At 35.0% G+C, this 12,301-nt stretch overlaps 1 protein-coding gene across 1 annotated transcript in view; it reads right to left on the reverse strand.

Annotated features, from left to right (window-relative positions):
• Positions 1-12,301, reverse strand: part of LOC129284251 (uncharacterized) — a 125,782-nt gene that overhangs the window by 100,209 nt on the left and 13,272 nt on the right. Inside the window, exons 5-9 of the mRNA XM_064110650.1 lie at positions 10,801-10,923; positions 9,255-9,377; positions 7,223-7,363; positions 5,922-6,056; positions 5,241-5,375 (exon numbers count right to left, since the gene is read on the reverse strand). Coding sequence (XP_063966720.1) covers positions 5,241-5,375; positions 5,922-6,056; positions 7,223-7,363; positions 9,255-9,377; positions 10,801-10,921 — 655 coding nt within the window. The 5' untranslated portion in view covers positions 10,922-10,923. The remainder of the gene's footprint in view (positions 1-5,240; positions 5,376-5,921; positions 6,057-7,222; positions 7,364-9,254; positions 9,378-10,800; positions 10,924-12,301) is intronic.

A 12,301-nucleotide genomic window follows, 5' to 3' on the forward strand; every position in this document is an offset into this window, starting at 1 on the left:
AAGCTTATACTATCATCCCTAATACAGCTTACACTCGGCTTTCAAATGACACCAATTTCATAATAATTCGTCTCCATTCAGCCAAAAAATCACGTCATAAAATGCGAGAATTTTTTGTGTTTTTTATGTTGATTTTTTAAAGCAATTATCGATAATTAAAATTACTTAATTGGAATAAATTGTAAGAGTTTTTGATTATTATACTACTCACTTCAAGCTTTAAAATGAGACCAAACCTCCTGTAAACCAAAGTGATTTATGTTTAAAATATGAAACGTGACTTTCCCCATAGACTTTGTGTGTACCCCCCCCCCCCCTCAACCACCGTCGCCACTTTTCGAATCGCAGTGTCGCAAATTTACATGCTATTGCGCAAATTTTTTCAGACATGATAGAGTATATATTTAACTTAAAAATGATACCAATTTCATGACAAGATCTCTCCGTTCAACTGAGATATTATAATGTTAAAGCGAATGAAAACTGAAAAAGCGTAACAAAACCACCTTTTAGTGAGGCGAGTTCAAGACACATGGCCATATTATGTTTGAAATGTAATCAGACAGCTATAAATTAGTCGAAGACTGATCCCAATATATTAACATATTCCTTAGCCATAAAGCAACGGGTGTTATTAATTCACAAATGCCATATATTTTGAGCAAATACATAACGAATCATATAGCAAAAATATAGCTCACCCAAAGTGTTTGCAACATTTGCTGAAACAAAAGAAGACCGATAAAAAGAAGACACTGTGACAAAATTATGATTTATCTCTGCAGTTTGGATGAATTAAACTCTTCTACGACGCCTTTTCAAACATATTTCCGTGAAAGTTTGCTAGGAACTAAAATTGCTCTGGAAAATGTGTTGCTTAGCAACTGTTTGCTGTACATGGCTGGAATTTTGCTATGTGACTGTAAAATGGGCGCTTAGAAGTCAAAATATAGTTTTTAAAATGGTGGTTGCTAAGGTAAAAATGTTACCTAGTAACTGTTGCTATACGATGATAGATTAGGTTGGCACCCCCTGCTAAAATGTTCAGCACTAACTACTCTACCTGTCAGCCGAATTTCATGCTTGTACCATAATCTGAACAATTCTTACTATTTTTGCACCGATCATCTAGACTAAAACAGCTGATAAGGAAAGAATTATCTACCAGATATTTCTGGCCTATATCATTAAGCGTGTATAACCATGTCCATGCATGTTTCCCATGATTTTTAAAGAACCATTACAAGAGGATGAAAATTGATCAACCTAATCGAATCATACGATGAGCTTGCGCCATCATGTCAGGTTATCCCGTCTGGTAGGGCAATCTCGTAACCCGACCATTCGAGAAAAGCCCTCCCCCACCCCCTCTTGAATTCCAAAAGGTCGGGTCCAGTATACCATATATTTTTTGAAAATTACAAGCCAAATATACAAGGTGTCAGGTAAACTGGACCCGACGTTTCGGGAATTCAGGGGGCCCTTTTCTCGAATGGACAGACTATGTGACTGCCGTACCAGACGCGATAATCCAATTCGAGGAGTATAGGAGAATACTCCGCTACATTCCCGTATTTTTGGTTTTCAATGACTTCTGCAATGACTTTTGCAGAACCAACTAGCGTTGGTTCTGCAGCAAACAGAAGATGAAGATGCACCCACATTCAGGGATTATTTCCCTTGGATGTATACTTTATACATAGCGAGAATCGCAAGGTATAAAAGAGACAATTATATCGAACGGCTATTTCTATAGATTATTGTAACAATATACAGATTCATTAGCCCAAACCATAAATTTGAAACCGAATTATAAACACAGAAGTCCTGGAAAGCTAGCATATAAGACCAACAATAAACATGATAAATATAAGAATTTAAAATTGTGTTTTCATTTTCAAACGGCAGAGGTCTCGCTAGTTGAAATTAAGGATGCACATTATGATCCCAGTAAAAATAATACTGCATATCAAAAAAAATATTGTTAAACAATATGTTAGGTTCAAGTGCAAAATTAGAAAAACCACTCAATTAACAAGTTGTCAGTAAACAGAGATGTAACAATGTTAGAAAGATCATTGACAACCTCAAGACCATTTTGTGCTCGTTAATATAATTATAAATCATTTATTCAATCAAAGAATTCAGTAATATCAAATAACGGACAATGGTCCGTTAATAATTAGATGGTGTAAGTAGATCAAAAACATCAACAAGTTGCAGGGTTAGAACACTTGCTGGTCAAAGACAGTTTTGTTTGTACCATGTGTAATGGAGGAATGATGTGACCGTAAATGTCGCATAGTGTGGCGCAATAAACAAATATCTATGGGAATGTATATTGTAGATATATCAACCAGATTCAATATCTATAAATAGTATAATAATTAAGATGCAAAGGTATTTTGGTCGAGTATACAGGTCATTGGACATGGACTTACAGGAATACAAGGTTAAAAGTCCAACATGTCCAACGCAGAACAAAGTCGAATTTGGCAAAGTGCTGATCAAAATTTGCCACCCTAATTTCCTTGAAATACTGTAGTTCCACGAGGATAGCCACATCAAACGGAAGAGAATAATTAGAGGGTAAGGATTGTGGAATCTGACAGACATAATGTTTGTCAAAGAACCCCTTATTTGTATAGTTCTGATTATCACCATTGTAATCAATGTCTAGTATGAAATAAATAATCTGTGAATAAAAAAAAAAAATCTTCCAATTACAACCCGTTGAAGCCAGTATAACGAGAAAGGGGAAATGATGCTGTTAAGACCTTTGCAATGGTAGGTAAGGTCGACCCGTGAGGTCGTTCTATGACATTTGTTCCAGCGACAATTGCTCCGATAGAAAATCTGCACATTAAGTAAAATAAAAAACCTTACCTCCAAAACCTGAATAAGCCCTGGTTCTTATCTTTACAGTATTCTGAACAAAAAAAAAGTTCTTACAATCCCAACTCTAACCCTATTCCCTCTGAGATATTAAGACCGGAGCAGGAACAAATGTCGTGTCACCGATAAGGTTAAGACGGAGACAAAGGGAAAGAGAAAGATGCAATACACGTGACAAGCGAACATGTAAATAACTGATCGGTTCCATGTTCGGCAAGGTGGTACGTATATAATATCAAAATACTAATTGGTATAGAAAAATAAAGTAAAAATGCATGAAGCACAGAACCAACACATTAGAGCGACGTAACAGAACAGCGCAATGAAAAGGAGTTTACAATAACCTAATGCATTACATTAATATTTTGATATTTACCGCGCTTTTATGAAATGCTAGAAGATTTAACTCTAATTTTTGGTACAATTTAACCTTATATTATCATTATCATAATACCAGTTAACCCACGCCAATTTCTCCTCTTTTTAGTATAAAGAAAATAACAAACCTATCAAGACTGGATTTTTCACGATAAGACTGTAACGCGAAAAGCTGTCGCCGCGTCATTTCTTGACAATTTTCTTTCAAGTATCGCACAACCTTTTTTAGACCAAATTTGCGACCACCGAGTACGCGGTAACAAAACCATACAACTTTGCTAAAAGAAAAAAAAAGTGAATTCCTGCAAAAATCCAATGCAAAATTAAAATAGCACCATTTCTACTTTCACTGACGAACTCAGCTGAATTCATCTTATTTAATATGATCAGAATAAATTCGCCGACGATTTCCATAAAATGGAAAAAAAAATAGATTTTTTAAATATTTTTTTTAATATGAGAAAGCAAAAAAAAAAAATTCCATATTACCAAAAATGTTGATATCGATATGTCCATTTGATCAATATCCTACAAAGTGTATTTATTTTTTAAGATAGCAGCTTCGGGATTGTATATACATGTATCAATTAGCATAATTAATTAGCTTTGAAATTTCTCGGAGAATTTTATTTAACCATTTTGTAGATTATGCCATGGGTTGACGTGTGTGCCAATGTTCGTCGTGATCTCGCAGTCGACGGTCGATATCATAGGGGAAGGGTCTTCTTAGGCGTCAAAAAAACCAGTCTATTTAGGATTAATAAATGGGAATTGATTGTAAAGATTGTAGATAGTACGAAAAGGTGAAAACCATAATATTTATTTTACATCAGTTTCATCATCATATTTCGGCATCATGAACAAATGAAATCAAGTGTTTTGTCTTTTGGTTCAGCATAAGTTTCGGCCTTCGTACGGTGTATTAATTTCATTCGTAGTCAAAGTAAATAAATTCCATGATGATAATAGCTCTTTATAAAAACCAAACAGGTACAATTTTACTACCACAATCTCAATTGATATATAAATCACTCCAAGATATTCTGAATTTACCAGGCGTAAATAAACTGCATAATCTATCTATTACACCATCGGTGCATGTGCGTGAACTTGTTTCTAAGATTCCAGACATGTAGCATGGTCAGGACATTGGTACGAAGAACATCCCGGTTTTACGTTGGGAAGTGCTTAATGCAAAGTGTTACAAGTGAAAAAAGCAGAAGTGGAACATGCATGTGAATTACGAAGAAAAGACTGTGAAAGAAATTGAATTCATGCATTATAGAGTAGAAATGCAACATAAGAAGAAAAGGAACATGCATGAAAATAATGCTGCGTGGACCTGGCAACTGAAAAGCAACGATGTAGTAGCGCTGACATTTGTGGATTTGCTGCACAAATTTGTCGCAGACCGATTGCTTGATTTATACAGTTAGGTTATGAAGTAGGGTCGAAGCGAATGACATATTTTAATCATGTAAATGAAAATAGATGTTGGATAAATCTTTTAATAATTTAGGATTGAAAATGAGGTATTTTTTTACTTTCTTTGAATTATCATTGTAAATTAATATAACGTTGTAAGATGTTGAATCAAGGTTATAGAAAAGTGATTTCTTAAGAAAAACATGAAGTTCATTATGCTTTTGTTGAGATTAACTAATTGATCCAATTCTTCCTTCTTACATGTTCCATTCTTTCTAAAGGAACTCACGTTAACATTGAAATTGCATCAGTATTTCCGGAAGGGCAAATGGAAAATAAATTATTTGACGTTGACATGTTGGACAATAATATATTCTGTTGAAGTTCTCTGACAAATGATACTTCTGGGGAGTTTATAAGTGGCGTAATTTCATGTTAGAAGAAAATAAATATAGATTATTTAGGGTTAAGCAGTCACACCACGCAATGATTACTTGTGTTATTTTGTAATGCTGTCACTATATTACGGGACCCCAAATTACCTGTTACATGACAGTCCATCCCAACCTGACCATTCGGGCAAAGACAGGTGTAGGTGTTAGCTCCCGCTGATTCCAGGCAAGTTGCATCATCAGGACAAGGATTTGAGGAGCAGCTAAAAGAAAAGGAAGGGGGGCCTACACACATGGACAGATGATAGAAAGGTAAATGCAGCCTGCAGATGTAGGATTTATTGTGAAAGATCTCGATGTCGATATTAAAAGTGAATTTCAAACAGATTTAATTCTAAGACAAACACATGAGATGTATCAGTGTATCATGGCGATATTGTACTGTGATTCTTGTACAAGGTTTAGACATGTTCAAAGCCCAGTTCTACTAAAGAGGTAAGAGAAAAGTGTCTCCTATTAATTTATTGAAAACTTTTTCCTGAATCATTTACAATGATAAGTAAAATGTTAATCTCCATACAATTTTTTAAAGATAATTATAGTTATTATTTATCAGAAAAGACATCATCACCTGTAAATTAGATAATTTCTCATAGGTCCCATGTGTCATGTGGAAGATATCATACCTGTACATTCTCCTATTGAGTACTGGCATTATGTTTTATAGGTGTGGGTGAGAGTTTTTTGTGTATTGGGGTATGTGTGTGTGCTTGCGGATGTGTGTTGTAGATTAGTGGGTAGGTCTATTAGTGAGAGAGAGAAAACAAGTACCTGGAGGGATTTCACAGTTAACGCCTAATGAACCATTTGGGCAAAGACATGTAAATGAGCTCCCATCTGTAGCATCCAGACAGGTCGCTCCGTTTGAACAAGGATTTGAAGAGCAATCTAGTACAGGACTGAGATCTGCGGTGAGCGTGAAAGGGATGACATTGAGATATAGAACATATAGAATATAGAAGATAAAAGGATGTAACATTTAAGAAGACAGAAGCACGAAAGTGCAATAAAAAAGCTAGAACGGAGAAAGGAATGTAAGCCAATAGATAAAAATGATAATAATGATAATAATGATAGTAATGTAACGTATGAACCAGCCCAATCCACTCTGCAGAGCTCTCACGGCGTATAGAGAGTTAAGGAGAAAAATGTTCTGAAAGATTTTTCAAATATTCAACAGAGACGCGAGATCAAAGGAGATTTTCCCTTAGCTTTTAATTTTTTGGAACAACCAGAGAACCAGATATTTATTAGCAGAGGCACCTTTATTTTGGGTACGTAATAGTTGATAAACGACAGATTGTATTGTGGTGCAAATCCATGAATGTTAAGCGGAGGCCAGTGCAGCGAATTCAAATAGAAATAACATGAGACACTTTTCTTCTTTTGGATAGGAAGACAGTTATTCTGGGGGTAGGATAGGTAGACAGTTATTCTGGGGGTAATTCGAACAGAATGGAATTGTAAGATGAAGACGGGAGGAAATCAAGGCATGTAAAATTTTCTGCAACCGACTTCACAGACATTATGTATGAAACCGATATGTTGCAAATTTACCTGATCTACAAGTATTTGAAATTTGAGGAGAAATTGCCATTTAAGAATCCCAGATTACGCCAAGATTCCGGTAATGTTAGACAAACTAACTGTGTGACCAGAAACTGAATCACAATTTACACAATTTGTTAAACTGCGTGTTAGAACCAAATAAAAGATTTGGTTATTCATTACCTTTTTTATCCTTAAAAAATTAATTATTTCACAACGAATACACTCATCGAATATATAAAGTTCTTGTGTCTTTTTGCTATGACTCATTATATAGCTAGTTATTGACACATATTTCTTATAAAAAAACATGAGTGCAGCATTTTCAAGCAAGTGGCAACATGCACGAAGTTCAATCCATCGTTTTCAGAAGATTTTTTTTTTACACAGTTGTACATTACTAACACTTTTATTTATAACTTCGTGGAATTTTCGGAATAATGATTCTGTCGCTCTCTTTACAATTCCATATTTAGTCAGTTGGGTAAATTTGCCGGAAGTTAACTTTCCCAATAAGTTATTACCTGTAGTAATATTACAGTGTGTACCCACATCACCGTTTGAGCAAAGACAAAGAAATGCAGATTGACCAGCAGCTGCTTCCAGGCATGTAGCATCATCAGGGCATGGGTTAGAGGCACATGCAGCATTAACAACAGGCACCACTAGGTTAACAGTTAACAGGGGATGAAATAATTTGTGAAGAGCAATATGACGATAAATAGGGAGTTTATAATTTACCAATCATTGGAGACGGTAGCTGTATAACAATGCAATTAATGACCAAATAAACAACGCATATTTTCTTCGTTTATCATGACAGCATGCAGAAATATACCTTTACATGTAGATTAAATGGCACCGTCAGGAAAACTAGCGTGACAATCTTAAAATACCTTATTAGTGAGAAAAGAACATTTTAGGAAGCATGGAGACATAAAAGATTCTTCGCACTATCAACAACGATGCAACTGTTAAGATACTAAAGGGGTAAACTGCCGATTCGTCTATTGCCAACTCGTCCAATCATCATATGGTCTTTCTTAATTTAGTCTAATGCCAGTCCGTCCATCAAAACTTCGTATAACAGCCATTTGGTCCAATAACCATTTGGTCTAATAATCACTTCGTCTAATCACCAGTTCGTCTATGACCATTTCCTCCAAAAAACAGTTGGTCTAATATCAATTTTTTTTAAATTTATTTCGCTCAATTATCACTTAATCCAATTAGACCAAAATAGTATATGGACTAAATGGCTATTGGGCCAACTGGTTATTAGACGAAATGGTGAGTGGACGAAATGGCAATTAGACTATGTGGATAGTGGACGAACTGATGGACCAATTGGAAATAAACCTACAAAAAATAGGAATGAAGGATATCTGTACAGAAAATAGATTCATATGTAACGATAGACTAGTAAAAACCTAGGTTTCATAATTTATAAAGATATAAATATATAAAAACATAATTGCGAATAGGCCTATGTTACGTAGATATCTTCTCAAACCAAGATAGTTATCAAATGTTTATCTTATCTTGACTAACGCCACAAAGTATACAATATACATTCCCTTGGAAAAGATGTTAAGGAAGGAGCTATCATGTACGATATAGATCTTTGTATACTGTTCATTTTAGAAAGTTGTAATGGCCCCTACAAAACCAGCATTTTTCCGATAGGATGTTCTGTCCCACAAGTGGTAATAAACTTAAGAAAATAAAAGTCAAAAAGTTAATGAAAACTAGAACACAAACTGAGAAAGTTCATATATAATGAGAAATGAATGGTTTCTGCTGGCTTTTTCCGTAGCTATAAGCAGGGAGGCTAAACAAAAGCACGCACTTCATAATAGCGCCCAGTATCACCGTTGAACAGTGTACATATTTTTAATGAAACCGAAGAAATGTATATAGCTTAAAGGGAAATAAAACAAATCATCGACGACCAGCATGAATATCGTTAAATTGTTACTTCAGACTATACAAGCATAAATGAACACAAAACAAATAAACACATAATGATTAGTGCACTCTAGCGTGACACGGATAAAACAAAGTGCAAATTGTGGAATTTAAAGCCTGCCCATTTTCTATGTGATTTGGCCCCAATAGAGACCAACTCCAAACAATTTGAGATTTCCCATTCATCCGACATTAAGACCGAACACCACATGCATTACCTCGCATTGGAATCAATTAGATTGCTGTTTTGGCCCTGGGCTTTTGAAGGGTAAATGCTGACATCAGAAATAATACTGTAGCTGAGACAGCGACGTTTTTCTGTTATCGCAATATTTGATGATAACGCAGTGACTATATTAATTTACTGCATTTTGCACATATATCTAAAAACAATATCTGAAACATTTTGAAATGGCTTCGTTCCTTCTCCAACTAACATTTACAAGCTGAGACCCTTTCATGCCCGCCATAATCATGATGATGTAAAAAAAGAAAACCGAGCTAAGTGAAATTCTGAAAACATGCAACGAATTTGCTAATGATTATTACCACAGCAGGCACTAACCCAATAGAAGGTACACATATTACCTTGTATATCACAATTAAAGCCCGTGAAACCAGGGAGACAAATACAGGCGTAGCGTACACCGGCTTGAAATTCAAAACAAGAGCCCCCGTTTGCACAAGGTTGAGATGAGCAGGCGGTTTTTACTACAATGAACAAAGAATGAAGAATGGAAGGTGTTCGGGTGAAACCGCATTGGGATTAAAGTCATGAAAGTTATTTTTTCATACGGTCAGAATTCAAATCAAAATATCGCAGTATCAATGTTCATAAAGATAATATGGCTGATTCAAAGCCTTTCTAACCATTCGTTGGTCTATAAGAATATGGCACATTTCCAGTCCAAATAAAATTATTATATGATTTCCATTGGGATTTCATTCTCTTTTAACATTTACAATGGTCAGTTACTTTTATATAATTTGCTTGTTTGGGTTATATTTTGCCTTTCTAAGATAGGGAAGAGGTTTAAAAACAGATGACACTTCCCTGGTATTTTTATATTCCAGGATCCTCAATTAGACAGAGATATTCAATCAAAATTTCGCTGTAGCCACTTCCCCTCCCCCCCTTTTTTTGCAAAAAGCTTTAACGTATATTGCAAAAGCGATACAAAGAAAAGCAAATTATTTTTTTCATAACCTTAAATGGGAAATTGTCACCTTACGATGGATGTTTTGTTTCATTTTAGTGATGTTTTATTTCTTCAAAATAGATTAGGGGCGTTATTAGGTATGAAAATGGTTTCTTTAATTATGAAATGCTTCAAATAATTTTTGTGATTTTGTATACTATATGCGATGAATATAAATATAATGTATTATAACTGATCATGATATTAAATCAGTTGTTTACTTATTCTACACAAAATATTGACTAACTAACACAAATAATAAAGCAAGCGATAAGACTGCACTATGAAACGAAAGTATAAGTCAAACATTTAACTGGGATAACAAAAATCGTGCATGCTACATCAGCCCATTAACGCATAAATCTAATGGGAATCATTTTCAGTCTATAGTGACTAAAAGCATCTATACTGCACCGAAAGCACACGTAAATATGACTCACAATACCTTGAATATAAACCATAAGTTTTCCTCCCTCACTGTGCAAGGAAAAATATATGTCAGAAAATTGAACAATGTTAAAAAAGCGAGGAAGGGAGAGTACAAATAAGGTTTAGATTGTACCAATACAATCATTGTAATGACTGTAATCACGGTAGTAGTTGAACACGTCACCTGCTAGAGAGGGAAGTTTGATAGGCACGAAACACAAACGATTACTCGAAATAAATTAAAACATCACACAAACTATTGAAATCCAACCTGTACTTACCTGCGTAGTAAAAACGCATGAAAACCATACGATATCAAACGTCAGGTGGTCGATGAAATGACATCTGATTGGTCAGTTCCAATGTTCAGTCGCCAATTCATCATCCTGTAACCCAAGTTTTGGGCATCAAAATTCTAATGGCAAACTTACAAATTTGCCACATACCTTGAAATAAGAGAAAATTAGTATTGAGGAATGGAATGTCAAGTTTAGTATGGTACATACCCAATTCGCAGTTAACACCGGAAAAGTTTACGGGACATGAGCAAATGTAGGCTATTCCTCCCTGCGATCCAGACTCGAAGCAAGTACCTCCATTCATGCAAGGGTCAGACGAACATGCCATTACTAATATACGGTGGTAGAAAAAAAGATTGGGACATAGAACGAATTGTGAAACTCTATAAAGCATGCACAAGCACAGCTGTTGGTAAAATTGTACAAGCACATCTATGCAGTGTTGCATTACAATAGGAATTTAAAATATAGAATACGTGGCTACTAACATAACTTTAAAAGAGCATGTATAAATTGCATTGCTTGACACTACATATACTCTTTTAAAACAATGGTTTTACTTTTATATTGCATGCACTAAAATTATTTTGAGTATTGTTAATATAAGCTATTACAAATATAATAACCATCTGAAGTTCTGCAATCAAAATCATTTGGTGTAACCATAATTATCATGATCTTTATTGTTTCTGAATAATATGAGAAATTCAAGTAGTTAGCATTCGCTTAAAAAAATGAATACTATCGATCAGGCAAGTCTCTCCTTTACCTTAAGATATATATTTGATACTTTGATCTCTAAAATCCCATGCTTTGCGTTTTTAAATGAACTTGGATAAATATGTTTATACCTTTACAGGTATTAACTACGCTAAGATTGAACAAAAAAAGAAGCGATGAAAATAAAATGGATTAGATACCATGAATAACAACAACAAACGTTGAGTAAATGACATTGCTCGTGTTAGATTATGATTGCACGTAAAATGTTATCAGGATGGCATGATTGTTAAGATAACATGAAAGACATAGAAACGCACACATACTATGGCTAGACGAGATTTTACGTATCCAGTGTTCATGGTACCGTTTAATGATAGACCATAAAGTTTTTCATCAGAAAATTTCATTCACTAAGAGCTCGAATGCTTCTTAACCAATCGGAATCAAGGATTCTTATTATGTTTGCTACTGGAAACTTTAAGATACGGGTACCGAGGTTTGTAATGCAGTAATAGCGAGCTTTTGCACCGCCGCGCAGAACAAATTCTAGAACACAGCAAATGTATTGAAAATGCCCGTCAAACGACAATGGACAACTGAGGGGCCTTTGTCGTCTTGTCGAAAATTAGTGAATCGGAACAGCTGCAGTTCGTCCTTAGTTTCGGTGCTGATGAAAGTCATATGCAAATATGTCGTTTGTCCATAATCCAAGACAAAACTGCTGTTTTGATTCACCAAAAAAATGTATTGGTTGCTCATTGTCGTGAAGGGCATTAGACAATTTTCTATGTTCTTGAACGCGTTCTACTTCGCGGTTGCGAAAACTCCTTATTATCTGTGCTCATCTCAACTCTTTAGGATCAACTTGCTAGACATGTAGTGACCATACATCCACTGGTTGTCGTACTAATTGCCATGCAGCAATCATTCGTCAAATGATCTGTACAGTTGTGATGGGCATGAACATTACCATAGAATGTACTTA

This window comes from Lytechinus pictus, chromosome 2 (assembly GCF_037042905.1).
Source record: "Lytechinus pictus isolate F3 Inbred chromosome 2, Lp3.0, whole genome shotgun sequence".
In the NCBI taxonomy this organism is placed as follows: Eukaryota; Metazoa; Echinodermata; class Echinoidea; order Temnopleuroida; family Toxopneustidae; genus Lytechinus; species Lytechinus pictus.